We start from the raw sequence: 23,650 nt of genomic DNA on the forward strand, positions 1-23,650 counted from the left end.
CAGTCTTGTCAAGTCTCTCAACATCTTGTTTCCTGGCACCTCCTCTGTCTGTCGGTTTCCCTATCTGTGTGTGTGTGTGTGTGTGTGTGTGTGTGTGTGTGTGTGTGTGTGTGTGTGTGTGTGTGTGTGTGTGTGTGTGTGTGTGTGTGTGTGTGTGTGTGTGTGTGTGTGTGTGTGTGTGTGTGTGTACAGGAGGTAGGGATTAAGACCCGCTAGCATCTGGGTAGTGGGCACCAAGGTGGTCATGTGTGTTCCAATCACATAGCCATCGGTCCCATTGACAAACAAGGGAGAGGAGAGAGGGAGAACTAGCTACTGTAAGTCTGTCTCCATTCTGTCCCACAGGACAACTTCTGGTGCCCACTTAGCTAGCTTAATAGAGAGGGACTGAATCTGGTGCCCACTTAGCTAGCTTAATAGAGAGGGACTGAATCTGGTGCCCACTTAGCTAGCTTAATAGAGAGGGACTGAATCTGGTGCCCACTTAGCTAGCTTAATAGAGAGGGTCTGAATCTGGTGCCCACTTAGCTAGCTTAATAGAGAGGGACTGACTCTGGCGTTGTTTTTTGCCTCTGTCCGTAGTAAATGCTTCAAGGTCAACTGCGCTTTATCTCTAAAAATGGATTCAAGGTCAGCTATGCCTGACCAAGTTCTATAGACTTTATGTTTTACAACTGATTTGAGGTCAGCTATACCCATCCTGGTCCAAGGCTATATGCTTTACTGTCTATTGACGTCAGCTTTGTCTATTCAAGTGAATGTCTGACCAAGTCTTCTTCTTCTGTCTCTTTGTAGGGGGATGTCTGAGGAGGCTGTTCGCCAGACGCGCAGTCAGAAGAGGGCACTAGGGAGAGAAGTCCCTCTCACTGAGTCTGACCGCAAGAAGCCCAAACTAGACCGGGCAGAGACTGGAGTTCCAGACCAGGATGATGAGAGCTCAACTAAACCGGAACCACAACCCGAAACCACAAAAGATGACCTAGACCAGTTTAAACATGTGGTCAAGCCTGAGAAGGCACCAGAACTATCCAAGTTAAAATTATCGCTAGTGTTACCATCCCAACCAGCAAAGGAGCCAGAGCGGGACCGGGCCTCGAAACGGTCAGATCCGAGCTTAGACTACCGGCCTGAGAGGAATGACCACAGCGACCAGGTCAGGGTGAAGAGTGAGGTGCCTCTAGATGGGCGGAACAGGACCGTGAAGTCGGAACCGATGGTGGCTAGTGGTATGATGGCGACAACGGAGGTGAAGGCTACCATTAAAGTGGAGGTCCAGACAGGAGAGCAGGTGCTGGACATGAGCACCTCTAGAGGGTGAGACCACACACTATTTATTATCCTGAAAACTGATGTGAGATCAGCTCCTTTTACTGTATTTCTAGTACCATTTACTCTATGCCATTCAAAACTGGCTTGAGGTCAGTTTCCCTGACTACTCAAGTAGTTTCAAGAAGGCAGTTAGTTTTAGAAGTCTTTAAAACCTGTTTGGTGTGTGGGGGGGGCATACTGTGAGATCAATGAGAGTACGTTTTTAAGATTTTGTAATTGTAGTCTAAATAGCTTTTATTGAACAGAGTACCTACTATTGGGGGGGGTGCAGTTTTTTTATATTTTTTTTTTCGAAAAAAAACTGTCCTTCAAAACTTCCAGTGTCTGGCCCTCCCTCCATTTCCCCTGTCACCACCTGAACCCTAAAACTCCCCTCCACAAAATGAAGCCTGTGTGTCACAAACCGGTTCCAACCAGCCGTTGCCATGGTTTCCACTGTGGAAGGAAGGGGGGGGGCGTGAGAGGCAGGGTCACGTGATGATGCCTGAGTGGAGGGTCATGTGACCTGCTTTGGATGAGTGATTAACCCACAGGAAGTGGTAATGGGGCGACACACACACTCTCAAGGTGCTAAGCCCTGAGGAGGAGAAGGCTGCGTATTGTAATGCCCACTTCTGAGGATTGACAATCTGTCTCATTAGAGTTCATCATTTACTCTACATTTAACTTTCATTTTCCAATCTAAACTGGGTTATTCATATCCATAAAGGTTTACAGCAATCCACATTTCATTGATGCTGATCAAACTCAAACAGAATGTCATTAGACTAGCGGCAACTGGCAAGCCCACAAAATATTTTGGACCCACGAACATACAACAGATATAAACTGGTAGCCTTCCAATACAAACACTGCTACTCCTTAACAAATCAAATCAAATGTATTTGTCACGTGCCAAATACAATGGGTGTAGAATTGACCATGAAATGCTTACTTATGAGCCCTTTTCCAACAATGCAGAGTTAAGATTTATGACAATTTGCAACAACAAGAAAAAAGATAGTAACACAATAAAATAACAATAACGAGACTATATACAAGGAGTACTTGTACCGAGTCAATGTGCTGGGGTTATGAGGTAATTGAGGTAATACTGTGTGTACATGTAGGTAGGGGTAAAAGTGACTAGGCAATCAGGATAGATAATAAACAGTAGCAGCAGCGTAATGAATAATGGCGCTGGAGGGGATGGCCGCCGTTTTACGGGCTCCTAACCAACTGTGCTATTTTGTTTGTTTTTTCGCATTGTTTAACTCATTTTGTACATAATGTTGCTGCTACCGGCCCTTATGACTGAAAAGAGCTTCTGGACATCAGAACAGTGATTACTCTCCTCGAACTGGACGAAGATTCTTTCTTTAATGAGTCCGACGTGAAGGATCTACTGCTTCCCGAGACCAGGCCCAAATCCCCGTCATTAGCTTGAAGAAATGACGGGAATACAGGGGGCGGGGTGCCTTGTGAGAATTAATTGGCGAGTGGGTAAACCGCCTTTACCATCCGTTCTAATGTGCAATGTGCAATCACTGGAAAATAAAAGTGGATGATCTTCGATCGGGACTATACTACCAACGGGACATTAAAAACTGTAATATCTTATGTTTCACCGAGTCGTGGCTGAACGACTACACAGAGAATATAGAGCTAGCTAGGTTTTCCGTGCATCGGCAGGACAGAGCAGCTTCGTCTGGAAAGACGAGGGGCAGGAGTGTGTGGCTATTTGTCAATAACAGCTGGTGCGCGATGTCTAATATGGAATAAGTCTTGAGGTATTGCTCGCCTGAGGTAGAGTACCTCATGATAAGCTGTAGTCTACACAATCTACCAAGAGAGTTTTCATCAATATTATTCATAGCCATCGATCTACCACCACAAACCGATACTGGCACTAAGACCGCACTCAACGAGCTGTATAAGGCCATAAGAAAATGCTCATCCAGAAGCGGTGCTCCTAGTGGCCGGGGACTTTAATGCAGGCAAACTTAAATCCGTTTAACCTCATTTCTACCAGCATGTCACGTGCAACCAGAGGAAAAAAACAGAGACGCATACAAAGCTCTCCCTCGCCCTCCATTTGGCAAATCTGACCATGATTCTATCCTCCTGATTCCTGCTTACAAGCAAAACTAAAGCAAGAAATACCAGTGACTCGCTCAATATGGAAGTGGTCAGATGGATGCTACGCTACAGGACTCGTATGCTAGCACAGACTGGAATATGTTCCGGGATTTATCCAATGGCATTGAGGAGTATACTACCTCAGTCACCGGCTTCATCAATAAGTGCATTGACAACGTCGTCCTCACAGTGACCGTACGTACATATCCCAACCAGAAGCCATGGATTACAGGCAACATCTGCACCGAGCTAAAGGCTAGAGCTGCCGCTTATAAGAAATCCCGCTATGCCCTCAGACGAACCATCAAACGGGCAAAGCGTCAATACAGGAATAAGATTGAATCCTACTATACCGGCTCTGACACTCGGCAGCTGTGGCAGGGCTTGCAAACTATTACGGACTACAAAGGGAAACCCAGCTGCGAGCTGCCCAGTGATGCAAGCCTACCAGACCAGCTAAATACCTTTTTTTATGCTCGCTTCTAGGCAAGCAACACTGAAGCATGCATGAGAGCACCAGCTGTTCCAGATAACTGTGTGATCACGCTCTCCGTAGCCGATGTGAGCAAGACCTTTTAAACAGGTTAACATTCACAAGACCGCAGGGCCAGATGGATTACCAGGACTTGTACTCAGAGCATACGCACACCAACTGGCAAGTGTCTTCACTGACATTTTCAACCTCTCCCTGACCGAGTCTAATACCTGTTTCAAGCAGACCACCATAGTCCCTGTCCTCAAGAAAGCGAAGGTAACCTGCCTAAATGACTTCTACCCCGTAGCACTCACGTCGGTAGCCATGAAGTGCTTTGAAAGGCTGGTCATGGCTCATATCAACATCATCATCCCGGTAACCCTAGACCCACTCCAATTCACATACTGCCCCAACAGATCCACAGATGACGCAATCTCTATCGCACTCCATCCACACAGCCCTTTCCCACCTGGACAAAAGGAACACCTATGTGAGAATGCTATTCATTGACTACAGCTCAGCTTCAAAACCATAGTGCCCACCACCCTCTGCACCTGGATCCTGGACTTCCTGACGGGCCACCCCCAGGTGGTAAGGGTAGGCAACAACACATCTGCCATGCTGATCCTCAACACTGGTGCCCTTCAGGGTTGCGTGCTCAGTCCCCTCCTACACTCCCTTTTCACGACTCCAACACCATCATTAAGTTTGCCAATGACACAACAGTGGTAGGCCTGATCACCGACAATGATGAGACAGTATATAGGGAGTAGGTCTGAGACCTGGCAGTGTGGTGCCAGGATAACAACCGCTCCCTCATATGAGCAAGACAAAGGAGCTGATCGTGGACTACAGGAAAAGGAGGGCTGAACAGGCCCCCATTAACATCGACGGGGCTGCAGTGGAGCGGGTCAAGAATTTGAAGTTCCTTGGCGTCCACATCACCAACAAACTATCATGGTCCAAACACACCAAGACAGTCGTGAAGATGGCACATATTTTCACCTTCAGGAGACTGAAAAGATTTGGCACGGGTCCCCAGATCCTCAAAGTTCTACAGCTGCACCACCGAGAGCATCCTGACCGGTTGCATCACCGCCTGGTATGGCAACTGCTCGGCATCTGACTGTAAGGCGCTACAGAGGCTAGTGCGTACGGCCTAGTACATCGCTTGGCCCCAGCTTCCTGACATCCAAGACCTATATACCAGGCGGTGTCAGAGGAAGGCCCAAAATATTTTCAAAGACTCCTGTCAACCAAGTCAAGGACTGTTCTTTCTGCTTTCTCACAGCAAGCAGTACCAGAGCACCAAGTCTTGGTCCAAAAGGCTCCTTAATAGCTTCTACCCCCAAGCCCCATAAGACTGCTGAACAATTAATCAGATGGCCACCTGCACTATTTACATTGACCCCCCCCCCGTTTTATTATCTATGCATAGTTGCTTTACCCCTACCTACATGTACAAATGACCTTGACTAACCTGTACCCCCGCACAATGACTCTGTACCGGTACCCCCTGTATATAGCCTCCACATTGACTCTGTACCGGTACCCCCTGTATATAACCTCCACATTAACTCTGTACCTTAACACCCTATATATAGCCTCCACATTGACTCTGTACCGGTACCTCCTGTATATAGCCTCCACATTGACCTTGTACCAGTACCCCCTGTATATAGCCTCCACATTGACTCTGTACCAGTACCCCCTGTATATAGCCTCCACATTGACTCTGTACCATAACACCCTGTATATAGCCTCCACATTGACTCTGTACCGTAACACCCAGTATATAGTCTCCACATTGACTCTGTACCGTAACACCCTGTATATAGCCTCCACATTGACTCTGTACCGTAACACCCTGTATATAGCCTCCACATTGACTCTGTACCGTAACACCCTGTATATATCCTTGTTGTTGTTGTTTTGTTACTTTTTATTGAATCTTTTACTTTAGTTTATTTAGTAAATATTTTCTTAACCAACAATGCAGTTCAAGAAGTAGAGAAAACGGCTTGTAAGGTAGCATTTCACGGTATGGTCTAAAACTGGATAATTGATCCTCCTTTCTCAATATCCTCACCTATTCCCCCATCCCAAAAACCTTTTTTTCATTAACACTCAATGACTTGATAATGTGCAACACATACAGTGCATTCAGAAAGTATTCAGACCCCTTCCCTTTTTCCACATTTTGTTACGTTACAGCCTTATTCTAACGTATCAATTTACTTTTTCCTTCATCAATCTACACACAAAATCCAATAAAGAGAAAGTGAAAACAGATCGTTAGTCATTTTTGCACATTTATTAAAAATAAAAAACAGGTACCTTATTTGCATAAGTATTCACACCGTTTTATATGAGACTCGAAATTGAACTCGGGTGCATCCTGTTTCCATTGATCATCCTTTGATGTATCTACAACTTGGAGTCCACCTGTGGTAAATTCTATTGATTGGACCTGATTTGGAAAGGCTATATAAGGTCCCACAGTTGACAGTGCATGTCAGAGCAAAAACCAAGCCATGAAGTCGAAGGAATTGTCTGTAGAGCTCAGAGACAGGATTGTGTTGAGGTACAGATCTGGGGAAGGGTAACAAAACATTCCTGCAGCATTGAAGGTCCCCAAGAACACAGTGGCCTCCATCATTCTAAAAAATGGAAGACGTTTGGAACCCCCAAGACTCTTCCTAGAGCTGGCCGCCCTGCCAAACTGAGCAATCAGAGGAGAAGGGCCTTGGTCAGGGAGGTGACCAAGAACCCGATGGTCACTCTGACAGAGCTCCAGAGTTCCTCTGTGGAGATGGGAGAACTTTTCAGAAGGACAACCATCTCTGCAGCACTCCACCAACCAGGCCTTTATGGTAGAGTGGCCAGATGGAAGCCACTCCTCAGTAAAATGCATATGACAGCCCGCTTGGAGTTTGCCAAAAGACACCTAAAGGACTCTTAGACCATGAGAAACAAGATTCTCTGGTTTGATGAAAACAAGATTGAACTCTTTGGCCTGAATACCAAACATCTCGTCTGGAGGAAACCTGGCACTATCCCTACGGTGAAGCATGGTGGTGGCAGCATCATGCTGTGGGGATGTTTATCAGTGGCAAGGACTGGGAGACTAGTTATGATAGAGAAAAAGATGAATGGCGTAAAGTACAGAGAGATCCTTGATGAAAACCTGTTCCAGAGCGCTCAGGACCAGTGCCAAGTATGTAGCATCATATCCAAGAAGACTCGAGGCTGTAATTTCTGCTAAAGGTGCACCAACAAAGTACTGAGTAAAGGGTCTGAATACTTATGTAATATTTCAGTTTATTTATTTTTATTAATTAGCAAACATTTCTAAAAACCTGTTTTTGCTTTGTCATTATAGGGTATTCTGTGTAGAATTAATCACTCTTTTCTTCTTCGATTAGCACTTTAAAGAGGGAGAAGTGTCCCCTGTCCCCAGACGATGATGTCATTGTCCTGTCGGATAATGACTCCTGCAGTCCGCCGATGAATGGCTTGAACCACCTCAAGGAGCTGGACACAGACCTACTTATGGTTAGTGAAAGAATTATTCCAGTACCCTGCCCTGAACTTTAGTCACTGTTTCTAGCCGGTTACCACCCGGTACTTAATCCTGCACCTTAGAGACTGATGCCTCATAGTCATTGAACACTGGTCCCTTTAATGTTACATCGTTTTTTTACCCACTTCATATGTACAGTGCATTCGGAAAGTATTCAGACCCCTTCCCTTTTTCCACATTTTGTTACGTTCCAGCCTTATTCTAAAATTGATTAAATCGTTTTTTCCCCTCATCAATCTACACACAATACCTCATAATGACAATTTTTGCAAATATATTACAAATAACAAACTGAAATATACCATTTACTTAAGTATTCAGACCCTTTACTAAGTACTTTGTTGAAGCACCTTTGGCAGTGATTATGGCTTTGAGTCTTCTTGGGTATGACACTACAAGCTTGGCACTAGTGATGCACCAATATGACGTTTTTGGCCGATATCCAATATTTTCCTTGCCAAAAAAAATGATACCGATATTTAAACTTTTAGCGGCCTTTTAAGCATTCTAGTACAGTTTAACTAGTTAACGCACACACATGGACACAGCGGTCTAAGGCACTGCATTTCAGTGCAAGAGGCGTCACTACAGTCCCTGGTTCAAATCCCGGTTGTATCACATCCGGCCGTTATTGAGAGTCCCGTAGTGCGGCGCACAATTGGTCCAGCATCGTCCGGGTTTGGCCGGGGTAGACCGTCATTGTAAATAAGAATTTGTTCTTAACTGACTTGCCTAGTTAAATAAAGGTTACACACACACCACACTGACCAAAAGCTATTTTGTTAGGATTTACGTATGTCCCAATTACCAGTAAAACATAATCAAAACCTATTTCTTTCACTTACTTGCTGTGCTGTTTCGTTGTTCATTTGTTCAGTCGTTTCATTCTCAACCAGGTTTTCATCAAACATGTCAAGCAGGGAAGTTTCAGCTCTGTCTGTCCGTGGCGCCTCTTCCTCGGTGCGCACTGTCACTGTGTCCGTTTCCATCTTGTCCAGCTGTGTATGTAACATTTCACGTAAACCCTGTTTCTTGTCTGCATCGAAATAGCGGTCCTTGTACATAGCATCGAGCATGGTTCACAGCCTGTGTCGGCAGTTTTGTTGAGCAGGCGTTTCAATGCCATGACAGAGGGTATCACGTCTGCGGCAGGCACAGTTGATGAGCTTATTTCTCCAGTCAGTTGTTCGAATGGAGCTAACTAGTGTGTTCATGTTTCCAAGTTTCAAACATGTTCTCAAATGCCATTTAAATGGCAGCAGCGGTATGACAACCAGCACATTCATGAGCATGCAATATGACTTTCCTCAGTACGAAATCCTCTACGACCCACTGTGCTGTCAGACTCCGCATGCTCATGGGGCTGATATCACTGGTCCAAGTGTCAGTCGTGATGCTAATAGCAGTGACGCTGTTACTGTGTAACTCCAGTAGGGCAACATCTGAAAAATAGCACACTTGGTCACCCACGACAGAGAATGGTTGATTGTCAAGGGCAATGAATTCCATTATCTTGAAGTTAATGGATTTCGCCATTGAGTTGTCTCGCTGAAATGTTCTTACTCTTTCAAATGACTACTGGACTTGTTGACTGCTCGATCCACACAGCAGACATTGTGGGCTAGGTTAGGAATGCTGTGTTGCATGTGTAGTGCAAAATGTTATGTGGCATCATTACGTCATGTACCTACGTTATTTAGGTCTGCATGTCAGCTTTGACATTGGTTTTGCACATCGCCGTCAACTAGACATCGGGCCGATACCAATGTTGGCATTGTTAGCTAATATTGGCCGATTCCGATATGTTCACCGATATATCGTGCATCCCTACTTGGCACACCTGTATTTGGGGAGTTTCTCCCATTCTTCTCTGCAGATCTTCTCAAGCTCTGTTAGGTTGGTTGGGGAGCGTCGCTGCACAGCTATTTTCAGTTCTCCAGAGATGTTCGATCAGGTTCAAGTCCAGGATCAGGCTGGGCCACTCAAGGACATTTAGAGACTTGTCCCGAAGCCACTCCTGCGTTGTCTTGGCTGTGTGCTTAGGGTTGTTGTTCTGTTGGAATGTGAACCTTCGTCCAGTCTGAGGTCCTGAGCGCTCTGGAGCAGGTTTTCATCAAGGATCTCTCTGTACTTTGCGCCGTTCATCTTTCCCTCGATCCTGACTAGTCTCCCAGTCCCTGCCGCTGAAAAGCATCCCTACAGCATGATGTGCTTCACCATAGGGATGGTGCCAGGTTTCCTCCTGAAGTGATGCTTGGCATTCAGGCCAAAGAGTTCAATCTTGGTTTCATCAGACCAGAGAATCTTGTTACTCATGGTCAGAGTCCTTTTAGGAGCTTTTTGACAAACTCCAAGCGGGCTGTCATATGCATTTTACTGAGGAGTGGCTTCTGTCTGGCCACTCTACCATAAAGGCCTGATTGGTGGAGTGCTGCAGAGATGGTTGTCCTTCTGGAAGGTTCTCCCATCTCCTCATAGGAACTCTGGAGCTCTGTCAGAGTGACCATCGGGTACTTGGTCATCTCGCTGACCAAGGCCCTTCAACCCCCGATTGCTCAATTTGGCCGGGCTGCCAGCTCTAGGAAGAATCTTGGTGGTTACAAACTTCTTCCATTTAAGAATGATGGAGGCCACTGTGTTCTTATGGACCTTCAATGCTGCATAAATGGTACCCTTTCGACTACCTCATGGCTTGATTTTTGCTCTGACATGCACTGTCAACTGTTGGACCTTATATAGACTGGGACCTTATTTTGACAGGTGTGTGTGCCTTTCCAAATCATGTCCAATCATTTGAATGTACCACAGGTGGATTCCGATCAACTTGTAGAAAAATCTCAAGGATAGTTAATGGAAACAGGATGCACCTGAGCTCAATTTCAAGTCTCATAGCAAAGGGTCTGAATACTTATAGAAATAAGGTATTTCTATTTTTATTTTTAATAAATTGGCAGAACTTTCTAGAAACCTGTTTTCACTTTGTCTTTATGGGGTATTGTGTGTAGATTGATGAGGAAAACATTTAATCCATTTTAGAATAAGGTTGTAATGGGAAAAGTCAAGAGGTCTGAACTTTCTGAATGCACTGTATTCTAGATGAGGCTCATGCTATGTAACTACTGCTGTATACACCTTTTCTATTCATACACTGAGACTAAACGTAGTGTAGTAAATGTAAATCCGGGACACTCAAATTAGTATGATATGTTACTTTATGGTATGGTTACATAAGATAGAATGTTACTTAAGGCAAGGTATAACGCGAAGGTCTTGCAACCCAAAGGCTGCGTGTTCGAATCTCGTCACAGACAACTTTTGCATTTTAGGTAATTAACAACTTTGCAACTACTTAATACTTTTTAGCTATTTCTCTCTGTCTGCTGTACTGGCCTTTCTCATGCTGGTCTCGCGCTCTCTCTCTCTCTCTGGTCTAATTGGTCTTTATCTGGTCTCTGTGTGTAGAAGACCAGTCCAGAGGACAGGGATCGCATCATAAAGCAGTTGAAAGAGGAGCTGAGGCAGGAGGAGGCCAAGCTGGTGCTGCTGAAGAAACTACGACAGAGCCAGATACAGAAGGACACACTGCAGAAGGTATGGATGCATATAGCCAAGGTGAGTTGTCGTGATGAGGTATCCCTGCCTGTGACATAAAATCAGTGTCACCCTCTGCCCAAGAAGGAATTTGGTTTCCCAAAGCGGAAAACTGGAGTTCAGATCCCAGTTCTCTTGCTCTCTCTCTCACACACACACACACACACACACACACACACACACACACACACACACACACACACACACACACACACACACACACACACACACACACACACACACAAACACAAACACACACACACACACGCGATACAGAAAAAGCCACACAGGTAAACACAAATACATTCACCCAGATGCATACTTCCTCAAACGTACAAATGGACACACACATACCCAGCTCATTCTATCCATCTCTGTCTTGTTCCACAGCCCTCAGTATTGTTAGGTTCTGCAGCTCCTCCATCTCTGATCCGGGGATCCATTACAGCCAGCAAAGGCTCCCAGCAGGTCAGACATCTCTCTCACACAAACAAGCTTGTATGCACACACAGGTTTTTTATGTTTACCATGTTTCTGTTCATTTCATAATTTACTTTAAGTCCTAAGACTTTATTTCATCCCCAGGTGGGGTCAAGTAGGAGTTCAGGCACAGTCATTCCTCCTCCTCTGGTGAGGGGCGGGCAGCAGATCTCCTCCAAACATGGCTCCCACAACTCCCAGATCATCATGCCACCCCTAGTTAGAGGGGCACAGGTAAGAGAGACCACAATCTACCTGCCAAACTGGTCATCAGATGATATCAATACTCACTACTAATGACTGACTTTTGTGTTTTTGACTACACTCACCTGTTTTTTCTTTTCTCTCTCTCTTTTTGTCTCGGTCTCTCTCATTCCCCCTTATCTCTCCACCCTCCCTCACATATTGCTGCTGTGTCCCTCATCCTCTTCTGTCCCATGAGCATGACTGTCCGATGCTCTCTTCTATATGCACTCTCTCTCTGTCCAATGTTGGCCCTCTTTATCCCTTCCCTGTCCCTCTTCTCCTCCTCGGTCCAATCTTTCCCAATTCTCTCCCCTGACCCCCTTTGTAGCCAATTGCTGTGTCTCCTCAGCAGATCCAGTCTCTCCGGCAGCAGCAACAGCAGCAACTGTCAGGGTCTGGCTCTGGAGGCTCTGGCCCCCCTCCCCTGCTGCTGGCCTCCAGGGCCAACGTACCCGGCACCCAGGCCCAGAGAGGCCTCATGCAGTCTGGCCTCATCAGGGTGGGAAACGTCAACAATACCAGCCTGCTGGTCAACATCTCACAGGTGGGTCAGAGGCAGGGCTCGAATTTATTAGATTTTTTTATCGAATCAAATACAGCCTATATGAATTCTAGCTACTTCTGAATCACATGTTGTGCTCTCACCTAATATGTAACCCTGTAAATAGATTTGTTTATCATAAAAACCTAAAATGTTGATATAAATACCTGTCATTGAAATTAAAAAGTAATTTGTGGAATATTAGGTTTCTACATTATTTAAAAGCACTATTTTCCTATTGAGATGCATTGCATTGTAAATTATACACTGCCTCTTTTAAGAGCATCACGTTTGTGATGATAATAATAACAACTAGATGTTTTTTTCCATTAATGAAAATTGTGACTTCCTTCAGTATTTTTGTGGCAGTGGATGTAATAGCCTGAACATGTGAAAATTGCTTTGGTGTCTCCAGCTTGAACAGTTCAAGAGTTAGGGAAGGGAAAGGGAGATACCTAGTCCTTGACCAACTGAATGCATTCAACTGAAATGTGTCTTCCACATTTAACCCAACCCCTCTGAATCAGAGAGGTGCGGGGGGCTGCCTTAATCTACTGTTGGTGGGAAATTTTTATGCTAATTTATATAGTTATAGTTGATTAACGTTTTAAAGAATTTGAAGTTAGTATAGCCTGAACATGTGCAAGTTGGTTTGGTGTATCTAGCTTGAACGGTTCAGGAGTTACTGTTGGTACGTTACTTTATGCTAATTTATGCAAATGTTTTTGTATGTAGTTGATAGAGATTCGAAAGACCTTGAAGTTAGCATAGCCTGAATGTTTTGAAGATGGTCTTTGTAGCTTAATTGGCCAAGGAGCAGAACCATTTGTATTCCTATGGTTCTCATTCAAACCCACAATGTCTGCTGTGTTTATGCACATTTTAAATGGTTATAGTTCCAAAAGTATATATAAACTCGGCAAAAAAAGAAACGTCCTCTCACTGTCAACTGCGTTTATTTTCAGCAAACTTAACATGTGTAAATATTTGTATGAACATAACAAGATTCAACAACTGAGACATAAACTGAACAAGTTTATGTGACTAATAGAAATGGAATAATGTGTCCCTGAACAAAGGGGGGGGTCAAAATCAAAAGTAACAGTCAGTATCTGGTGTGGCCACCAGCTGCATTAAGTACTGCAGTGCATCTCATGGACTGCACCAGATTTGCCAGTTCTTGCTGTGAGATGTTACCCCACTCTTCCACCAAGGCACCTGCAAGTTCCCGGACATTTCTGGGGGGAATTGCCCTAGCCCAGACGTGCTCAATGGGATTGAGATCCGGGCTCTTCGCTGGCCTTGGCAGAACACTGACATTCCTGTCTTGCAGGAAATCACGCACAGAACGAGCAGTATGGCTGGTGGCATTGTCATGCTGGAGGGTCATGTCAGGATGAGCCTGCAGGAAGGGTACCACATGAGGGAGGAGGATGTCTTCCCTGTAACGCACAGCGTTGAGATTGCCTGCAATGACAACAAGCTCAGTCTGATGATGCTGTGACACACCGCTCGAGACCATGACGGACCCTCCACCTCCAAATTGATGTAACACTCATTCCTTTGACGATAAACGCAAATCCGACCATCACCCCTGGTGAGACAAAACCGTGACTCGTCAGTGAAGAGCACTTTTTTCCAGTCCTGTCTGGTCCAGTGACGGTGGGTTTGTGCCCATAGGCGACATTGTTGCCGGTGATGTCTGGTGAGGACCTGCTTTACAACAGGCCTACAACAGGCCTCTGTCAGCCTATTGAGGACAGTCTGAGCACTGATGGAGGGATTGTGCGTTCCTGGTGTAACTCGGGCAATTGTAGTTGCCATCCTGTACCTGTCCCGCACGTGTGATGTTCGGATGTACCAATCCTGTGCAGGTGTTGTTACACGTGGTCTGCCACTGCGAGGACCATCAGCTGTCCGTCCTGTCTCCCTGTAGCGTTGTCTTAGGCATCTCACAGTACGGACATTGCAATTTATTGCCCTGGCCACATCTGCAGTACTCATGCCTCCTTGCAGCATACCTAACAGGCTGACCACACCACTCACGTTGCAAAATACATTTTGAAATCTATGTTATTTAAATATTGCGCCCGCCAACGAGCGTCTGCGTTGCTAAGGGCTAAAATAGAATTCAGTTATTTTTCTGATGCAGATCGCGCTGCAAGTCCTGCCTCTCCCATCTCCTCATTGGTTTATAGAAGCAGGTACCCACGTGCCATCTCCTCATTGGTTATACCCATGTGGGTGACTGAAAGACGAACGAGGTCAGTGGCGGTAATTCACCTAATTTATGAAAGTTGCCAATCGCAATATAAAGTCAAGAGAAGAAAAGGCCTGGAAGGAAGAGAGATGACTAGAAACGATTTGGTTGACCGTTTTATGTGTTGATTAATTGGCGGAATAGAGGACCTTGTGTATTTCAGGTAAAATAACAACTCAATGTTTATATCCCAGGACAAATTAGCTAGCAACAGCAAGCTAGCTAAATAGGACAAATTAGTTAGCAAGTGCAAGCTAACTAGCTAAATTGCCATAAATGTTTAATGCTTTTCGACCTGTCCCCAAATTAATATAATTGGTTCAGAGTTTGTTTTGATATTTTAACCTGCGTGTCGTGATCGCGTTTGGTGTGGGGGGACAAAATAAATGTATGCCCGATGCCCGATGGCGCACGCGCGCAGCCGGTTTGGGTTCCGTGTAAGGCACGTTCTCGCAGATGAGCAGGGACCCTGGGCATCTTTCTGTTGGTGTTTTTCAGAGTCAGTAGAAAGGCCTCTTTAGTGTCCTAAGTTTTCATTGACTACCGTCTGTAAGCTGTTAGTGTCTTAACGACCGTTCCACGGGTGCATGTTCATTAATTGTTTATGGTTCATTGAACAAGCATGGGAAACAGTGTTTAAACCCTTCACAATGAAGATCTGTGAAGTTATTTGGATTTTTATGAATTATCTTTGAAAGACAGGGATGTTTTTTTTTTTTTGCTGAATTTACTATCAAAAATCTTTTGACAAGCAATCTAAGTAGCATCTGTATGAACATCTCAATGTTGGTTTGGAGTTGATAGTTTAGATGGTGAAAGAGGAGAGATCTAGAATTTGATTTTTGATTTTTACATTCTAGTCTATGGCCCTTTTTTGCCATTGAAATGCATTGGTATCCATAACAATGGCTCCGTTTGTGCTGCTCAATGACGAGACATGAGAGTGCTGTTAGCTGGCGTTAGCTAGCAAGTTTTCATCACTCTAAACAGTGACAAACAGCTGTAACTTTTGATTGGTAAAAGATAATTATGTTCTGATTCCAGATTTGAATAGCAGTGAAGTAGAACAAGATGCATACATTTTTGTCTAATTTGTTTGGAAAGTGGTCAAATGTCTTTTTAAAAAAAAAATTATATATATATATAAAAAGTTAGAGGAAATGTAATTGACCTGGTTAGTAAAACAGCTATATGATATATTTGTGTTACAATTTCAGATTTGAATATAAGAGAAGTAGAGGAAGATTTCAAATGCCTTTTGTCTAACTTGTTGGGAAAGTGGTCAAAGTTCTGATTTGTGTCCAAATTTACATTATTGCATTCACAGCGAATGGAATGTTGGAAGTCATGATGTCACAATGGAAGCTTTAGAATATTGAAGAAATCCCATAAAAGTGGATGAAGTTTTTAGTAGTTTAATAAGTATAGATAGTATCAAAAAGTTGTATGCAAGCACACTATTCCAGACCAGTCTGTACATTTTAAAGTTTGAATGGCATTTCTAATTTAAACGCCGTAAGGGGAGTAGTGTTCCTAAGAAAAATAATAATAATAACTACATTGTAATTGTACATGAAGTACAATTGGTGGGACAACTCTTTTAAAAGTGTTTTTGTTGTAATGGAAGAAATTCTAAGTGTTTTAGTTAAGCCAAGCAGTCAGATATTGTCAAAGTTAAATATTGGTAATTGGTCTGATTACTTTGATAGACCACACTGTCAACCTTATTACTTTGGATTGGGGGGCAGTTCAATCACAAAAATGTCTAAACTACCGTTGTTGCGGGTGAAAACTGAAAAATATTCTGTCAGACGGATTATTTAACTTATAATTCAGACGGATTATTTAACTTATAATTCACTGTATCACAATTCCAGTGGTTCAGAAGTGTACATACACTAAGTTGACTGAGCCTTTAAACAGCTTGGAAAATGTCAGAAAATTATATCATGGCTTTAGAAGCTTCTGATAGGCTAATTGACATAATTTGAGTCAATTTGAGTCAATTGGAGGTGGATCTGTGAATGTATTTCAAGGCCTACCTTCAATCTCAGGGCCTCTTTGCTTGACATCATGGGAAAATCAAAAGAAATCAGCCAAGACCTCAGAAAAAATAATTGTAGACCACCACAGGTCTGGTTCATCCTTGGGAGCAATTTCCAAACGCCTGAAGGTACCAAGTTCATCTGTACAAACAAGAGTACACAAGTATAAACACCATGGAACCACGCAGCTATCATACCATTCAGGAAGGAGATGCGTTCTGTCTCCTAGAGTTGAACGTACTTTGGTGCGAAAAGTGCAAATCAATCCCAGAACAACAGCAAAGGACCTTGTGAAGATGATGGAGGAAACAGGTACAAAAATATCCATATCCACAGTAAAATGAGTCCTATATCGACATAACCTGAAAGGCCGCTCAGCAAGAAGGAAGCGACTGCTCCAAAACTGCCATAAAAAAGCCAGACTACGGTTTGCAACTGCGCATGGGGACAAAGATTGTACTTTTTGGAGAAATGTCCTCTGGTCTGATGAAACAATAATATAACTGTTTGGCCATAATGACCATCATTATGTTTGGAGGAAAAAGGGGGAGGCTTGCAAGCCGAAGAACACCATCCCAACTGTGAAGCACGGGGGTGGCAGCATCATGTCGTGTGGGTACTTTGCTGCAGGAGGGACTGGTGCACTTCACAAAATAGATGGCATGATGAAGGATGAAGAATGAAAATTATGTGGATATATTGAAGCAACATTTCAAGACCTCAGTCAGGAAGTTAAAGATTGGTCGCAAATGGGTCTTCCAAATGGACAATGACCCCAAGCATACTTCCAAAGTTGTGGCAAAATGGCTTACGGACAACAAAGTCAAGGTATTGGAGTGGCCATCACAGGACAACAAATCTCTGACCTCAAATTTGTGGGCAGAACTGAAAAAGTGTGTGCGAGCAAGGAGGCCTACAAACCTTACGCAGTTACACCAGCTCTGTCAGGAGGAATGGGCCAAAATTCAGCCAACTTATTGTGGGAAGCTTGTGTAAGGCTACCCAAAACGTTTGACCCAAATTAAGCAATTTAAAGGCAATGCTACCAATACTAATTGAGTATATGTAAACTTCTGACCCACTGGGAATGTGATGAAAGAAATAAAAGCTGAAATAAATCACTCTACTATTATTCTGACATTTCACATTCTTAAAATAAAGTGGTGATCCTAACTCACCTAAGACAGGGAATTTTTACTAGGATTAAATGTCAGGAATTGTAAAAAACTGAGTTTCAATGTATTTGGCTAAGGTGTATGTAAACGTCTGACTTCAACTGTATACTGAGATCATGTGACACTTAGATTGCACACAGGTGAACTTTATTAAACTAATTATGTGACTTCTGAAGGTAATTGGTTGCACCAGATCTTATTTAAGGGCTTCATAGCAAATGGGGTGAATACATATGCACGCACCACTTTGCCATTTTTTTGTTGTTGTTGAATTTTTCGAAACAAGTCATTTTTTCCCCGTTTCACTTCACTAATTTGGACTATTTTGTGTTTGTCCATTACATGATATCCAAATAAAAATCTATTTAAATTACAGGTTGTAATGCATCAAAATTGGAAAAAAGCTAAGGGAATGAATACTTTTGCAAGGCACTGTACTGAAAAGTAAATTTCCTGGAGAAAATGTGTGCTTGCTAGCTTGTTTTGAAATAAGTCATAGTAGTGGTAGTGTCTGCAGTAGTAATGGTGGTGACTGGTTATAGTTATAGTAGTGGTAGTGTCTGCAGTAGTAATGGTGGTGGTTGGTTATAGTTATAGTAGTGGTAGTGTCTGCAGTAGTAATGGTGGTGACTGGTTATAGTTATAGTAGTGGTAGTGTCTGCAGTAGTAATGGTGGTGGTTGGTTATAGTAGTGGTAGTGTCTGCAGTAGTAATGGTGGTGACTGGTTATAGTTATAGTAGTGGTAGTGTCTGCAGTAGTAATGGTGGTGGTTGGTTATAGTTATAGTAGTGGTAGTGTCTGCAGTAGTAATAGTGGTGACTGGTTATAGTAGTGGTAGTGTCTACAGTAGTAATGGTGGTGGTTGGTTATAGTTATAGTAGTGGTAGTGTCTGATGTAGTAATGGTGGTGACTGGTTTTAGTTATAGTAGTGGTAGTGTCTGCAGTAGTAATGGTGGTGACTGGTTATAGTTATAGTAGTGGTAGTGTCTGCAGTAGTAATGGTGGTGACTGGTTATAGTTATAGTAGTGGTAGTGTCTACAGTAGTAATGGTGGTGACTGGTTATAGTTATAGTAGTGGTAGTGTCTACAGTAGTAATGGTGGTGACTGGTTATAGTAGTGGTAGTGTCTACAGTAGTAATGGTGGTGACTGGTTATAGTTATAGTAGTGGTAGTGTCTACAGTAGTAATGGTGGTGACTGGTTATAGTTATAGTAGTGGTAGTGTCTGCAGTAGTAATGGTGGTGACTGGTTATAGTAGTGGTAGTGTCTACAGTAGTAATGGTGGTGACTGGTTATAGTAGTGGTGGTGACTGGTTATAGTTACAGTAGTGGTAGTGTCTACAGTAGTAATGGTGGTGGTTGGTTATAGTTATAGTAGTGGTAGTGTCTGCAGTAGTAATGGTGGTGACTGGTTATAGTTATAGTAGTGGTAGTGTCTGCAGTAGTAATGGTGGTGACTGGTTATAGTTATAGTAGTGGTAGTGTCTGCAGTAGTAATGGTGGTGACTGGTTATAGTAGTGGTAGTGTCTACAGTAGTAATGGTGGTGACTGGTTATAGTAGTGGTGGTGACTGGTTATAGTTATAGTAGTGATAGTGTCTACAGTAGTAATGGTGGTGGTTGGTTATAGTTATAGTAGTGGTAGTGTCTACAGTAGTAATGGTGGTGATTGGTTATAGTTATAGTAGTGGTAGTGTCTACAGTAGTAATGGTGGTGACTGGTTATAGTTATAGTAGTGGTAGTGACTGGTTATAGTTATAGTAGTGGTAGTGTCTGCAGTAGTAATGGAGGTGACTGGTTATAGTTATAGTAGTGGTAGTGTCTGCAGTAGTAATGGTGGTGACTGGTTATAGTTATAGTAGTGGTAGTGTCTACAGTAGTAATGGTGGTGACTGGTTATAGTTATAGTAGTGATGGTGTCTGCAGTAGTAATGGTGGTGGTTGGTTATAGTAGTGGTAGTGTCTGCAGTAGTAATGGTGGTGACTGGTTATAGTTATAATAGTGGTAGTGTCTGCAGTAGTAATGGTGGTGACTGGTTATAGTAGTGGTAGTGTCTGCAGTAGTAATGGTGGTGGTTGGTTATAGTTATAGTAGTGGTAGTGTCTGCAGTCGTAATGGTGGTGGTTGGTTATAGTAGTGGTAGTGTCTACAGTAGTAATGGTGGTGGTTGGTTATAGTAGTGGTAGTGTCTACAGTAGTAATGGTGGTGACTGGTTATAGTTATAGTAGTGGTAGTGTCTACAGTAGTAATGGTGGTGGTTGGTTATAGTAGTGGTAGTGTCTACAGTAGTAATGGTGGTGGTTGGTTATAGTTGTGGTAGTGTCTACAGTAGTAGTGGTAGTGACTGGTTATAGTTATAGTAGTGGTAGTGTCTACAGAATTAATGGTGGTGGTTGGTTATAGTTGTGGTAGTGTCTACAGTAGTAATGGTGGTGGTTGGTTATAGTAGTGGTAGTGTCTACAGTAGTAATGGTGGTGGTTGGTTATAGTTGTGGTAGTGTCTACAGTAGTAGTGGTAGTGACTGGTTATAGTTATAGTAGTTGTAGTGTCTACAGTAGTAATGGTGGTGGTTGGTTATAGTTATAGTAGTGGTAGTGTCTACAGTAGTAATGGTGTTGGTTGGTTAAAGTAGTGGTAGTGTCTGCAGTAGTAATGGTGTGTGACTGGTTATAGTTATAGTAATGGTAGTGTCTACAGTAGTAATGGTAGTGGTTGGTTATAGTTATAATAGTGGTAGTGTCTACAGTAGTAATGGTGGTGACTGGTTATAGTAATGGTGGTGACTGGTTATAGTAGTGGTAGTGTCTGCAGTAGTAATGGTGGTGACTGGTTATAGTAGTGGTAGTGTCTGCAGTAGTAATGGTGGTGACTGGTTATAGTTATAGTAGTGGTAGTGTCTGCAGTAGTAATGGTGGTGGTTGGTTATAGTTATAGTGCTGGTAGTGTCTACAGTACTAATGGTGGTGACTGGTTATAGTAGTGGTAGTGTCTACAGTAGTCATGGTGGTGGTTGGTTATCGTTATAGTAGTGGTAGTGTCTACAGTACTAATGGTGGTGACTGGTTATAGTAATGGTGGTGACTGGTTATAGTAATGGTGGTGACTGGTTATAGTAATGGTGGTGACTGGTTATAGTAATGGTGGTGACTGGTTATAGTAATGGTGGTGACAGGTTATAGTAGTGGTAGTGTCTGCAGTAGTAATGGTGGTGACTGGTTATAGTTATAGTAGTGGTAGTGTCTACAGTAGTCATGGTGGTGGTTGGTTATAGTATTGGGAGTGTCTACAGTACTAATGGTGGTGACTGGTTATAGTAGTGGTAGTGTCTGCAGTAGTAATGGTGGTGGTTGGTTATAGTTATAGTAGTGGTAGTGTCTACAGTAGTAATGGTGGTGGTTGGTTATAGTTATAGTAGTGGTAGTGACTACAGTAGTAATGGTGGTGACTGGTTATAGTTATAGTAGTGGTAGTGTCTACAGTACTAATGGTGGTGACTGGTTATAGTAGTGGTAGTGTCTACAGTACTAATGGTGGTGGTTGGTTATAGTAGTGGTAGTGTCTACAGTACTAATGGTGGTGACTGGTTATAGTAGTGGTAGTGTCTGCTGTAGTAATGGTGGTGGTTGGTTATAGTTATAGTAGTGGTAGTGTCTACAGTAGTAGTGGTTGGTTATAGTAGTTGTAGTGTCTACAGTAGTAATGGTAGTGGTTGGTTATTGTAGTGGTAGTGACTGCAGTAGTAATGGTGGTGACTGGTTATAGTTATAGTAGTGGTTGTGTCTGCAGTAGTAATGGTCGTGACTGGTTATAGTTATAGTAGTGGTAGTGTCTGCAGTAGTAATGGTGGTGACTGGGTATAGTTATAGTAGTGATAGTGTCTGCAGTAGTAATGGTGGTGACTGGTTATAGTTATAGTAGTGGTAGTGTCTACAGTAGTAATGGTGGTGACTGGTTATAGTTATAGTTATAGTAGTGGTAGTGTCATTACATTACATTACATTTAAGTCATTTAGCAGACGCTCTTATCCAGTGCATTCACCTTATGATATCTAGTGGAACAACCACTTTACAATAGTGCATCAAATCTTTTAAGGGGGGGGGGGTTAGAAGGATTACTTTATCCTATCCTAGGTATTCCTTAAAGAGGTGGGGTTTCAGGTGTCTCCGGAAGGTGGTGACTGACTCCGCTGTCCTGGCGTCGTGAGGGAGCTTGTTCCACCATTGGGGTGCCAGAGCAGCGAAAAGTTTTGACTGGGCTGAGCGGGAACTGTGCTTCCTCAGAGGTAGGGGGGCCAGCAGGCCAGAGGTGGATGAACGCAGTGCCCTTGTTTGGGTGTAGGGCCTGAAGGTATGGAGGTGCCGTTCCCTTCACAGCTCCGTAGGCAATCACCATGGTCTTGTAGCGGATGCGAGCTTCAACTGGAAGCCAGTGGAGAAAGCGGAGGAGCGGGGTGACGTGAGAGAACTTGGGAAGGTTGAACACCAGACGGGCTGCGGCGTTCTGGATGAGTTGTAGGGGTTTAATGGCACAGGCAGGGAGCCCAGCCAACAGCGAGTTGCAGTAATCCAGACGGGAGATGACAAGTGCCTGGATTAGGACCTGCGCCGCTTCCTGTGTGAGGCAGGGTCGTACTCTGCGAATGTTGTAGAGCATGAACCTACAGGATCGGGTCACCGCCTTGATGTTAGTGGAGAATGACAGGGTGTTGTCCAGGATCACGCCCAGGTTCTTAGCACTCTGGGAGGAGGACACAAGGGAGTTGTCAACCGTGATGGTGAGATCATGGAACGGGCAGTCCTTCCCCGGGAGGAAGAGCAGCTCCGTCTTGCCGAGGTTTAGCTTGAGCTGGTGATCTGTCATCCACACTGATATGTCTGACAGACATGCAGAGATGCGATTCGCCGCCTGGTTATCAGAAGGGGGAAAGGAGAAGATTAATTGTGTGTCGTCTGCATAGCAATGATAGGAGAGACCATGTGAAGATATGACAGAGCCAAGTGACTTGGTGTATAGCGAGAATAGGAGAGGGCCTAGAACAGAGCCCTGGGGGACACCAGTGGTGAGAGCGCATGGTGCGGAGACAGATTCTCGCCACGCCACCTGGTAGGAGCGACCTGTCAGGTAGGACGCAATCCAAGCGTGGGCCGCGCCGGAGATGCCCAACTCGGAGAGGGTGGAGAGGAGGATCTGATGGTTCACAGTATCAAAGGCAGCAGATAGGTCTAGAAGGATGAGAGCAGAGGAGAGAGAGTTAGCTTTAGCAGTGCGGAGAGCCTCCGTGACACAGAGAAGAGCAGTCTCAGTTGAATGCCCAGTCTTGAAACCTGACTGATTAGGATCAAGAAGGTCATTCTGAGAGAGATAGCAGGAGAGCTGGCCAAGGACGGCACGTTCAAGAGTTTTGGAGAGAAAAGAAAGAAGGGATACTGGTCTGTAGTTGTTGACATCGGAGGGATTGAGTGTAGGTTTTTTCAGAAGGGGTGCAACTCTCGCTCTCTTGAAGACGGAAGGGACGTAGCCAGCGGTCAAGGATGAGTTGATGAGCGAGGTGAGGAAGGGGAGAAGGTCTCCGGAAATGGTCTGGAGAAGAGAGGAGGGGATAGGGTCAAGTGGGCAGGTTGTTGGGCGGTGTGTCCACAGTAGTAATGGTGGTGACTGGTTATAGTTATAGTAATGGTGGTGACTGGTTATAGTAGTGGTAGTGTCTGCAGTAGTAATGGTGGTGACTGGTTATAGTAGTGGTAGTGTCTGCAGTAGTAATGGTGGTGACTGGTTATAGTTGTGGTAGTGTCTGCAGT

General features: G+C 43.9%; 1 protein-coding gene across 7 annotated transcripts in view; it reads left to right on the plus strand.

Annotated features, from left to right (window-relative positions):
* The window catches only part of LOC106600556 (transcriptional repressor p66 alpha), an 83,145-nt gene that overhangs the window by 44,450 nt on the left and 15,045 nt on the right, over positions 1–23,650 (plus strand). For 4 of the 7 annotated variants that reach the window (XM_045714892.1, XM_014192005.2, XM_045714893.1 and 1 more), the window contains exons 2-7: positions 796–1,314; positions 7,348–7,477; positions 10,968–11,117; positions 11,487–11,564; positions 11,682–11,810; positions 12,151–12,366. In XM_045714892.1, the coding sequence (XP_045570848.1) occupies positions 800–1,314; positions 7,348–7,477; positions 10,968–11,117; positions 11,487–11,564; positions 11,682–11,810; positions 12,151–12,366 (1,218 nt within the window). In that variant the 5' untranslated portion in view covers positions 796–799. The remainder of the gene's footprint in view (positions 1–795; positions 1,315–7,347; positions 7,478–10,967; positions 11,118–11,486; positions 11,565–11,681; positions 11,811–12,150; positions 12,367–23,650) is intronic. The other 3 variants (XM_045714890.1, XM_045714891.1, XM_045714889.1) reach the window with 3 other exon arrangements.

Source organism: Salmo salar, chromosome ssa03 (assembly GCF_905237065.1).
Source record: "Salmo salar chromosome ssa03, Ssal_v3.1, whole genome shotgun sequence".
In the NCBI taxonomy this organism is placed as follows: Eukaryota; Metazoa; Chordata; class Actinopteri; order Salmoniformes; family Salmonidae; genus Salmo; species Salmo salar.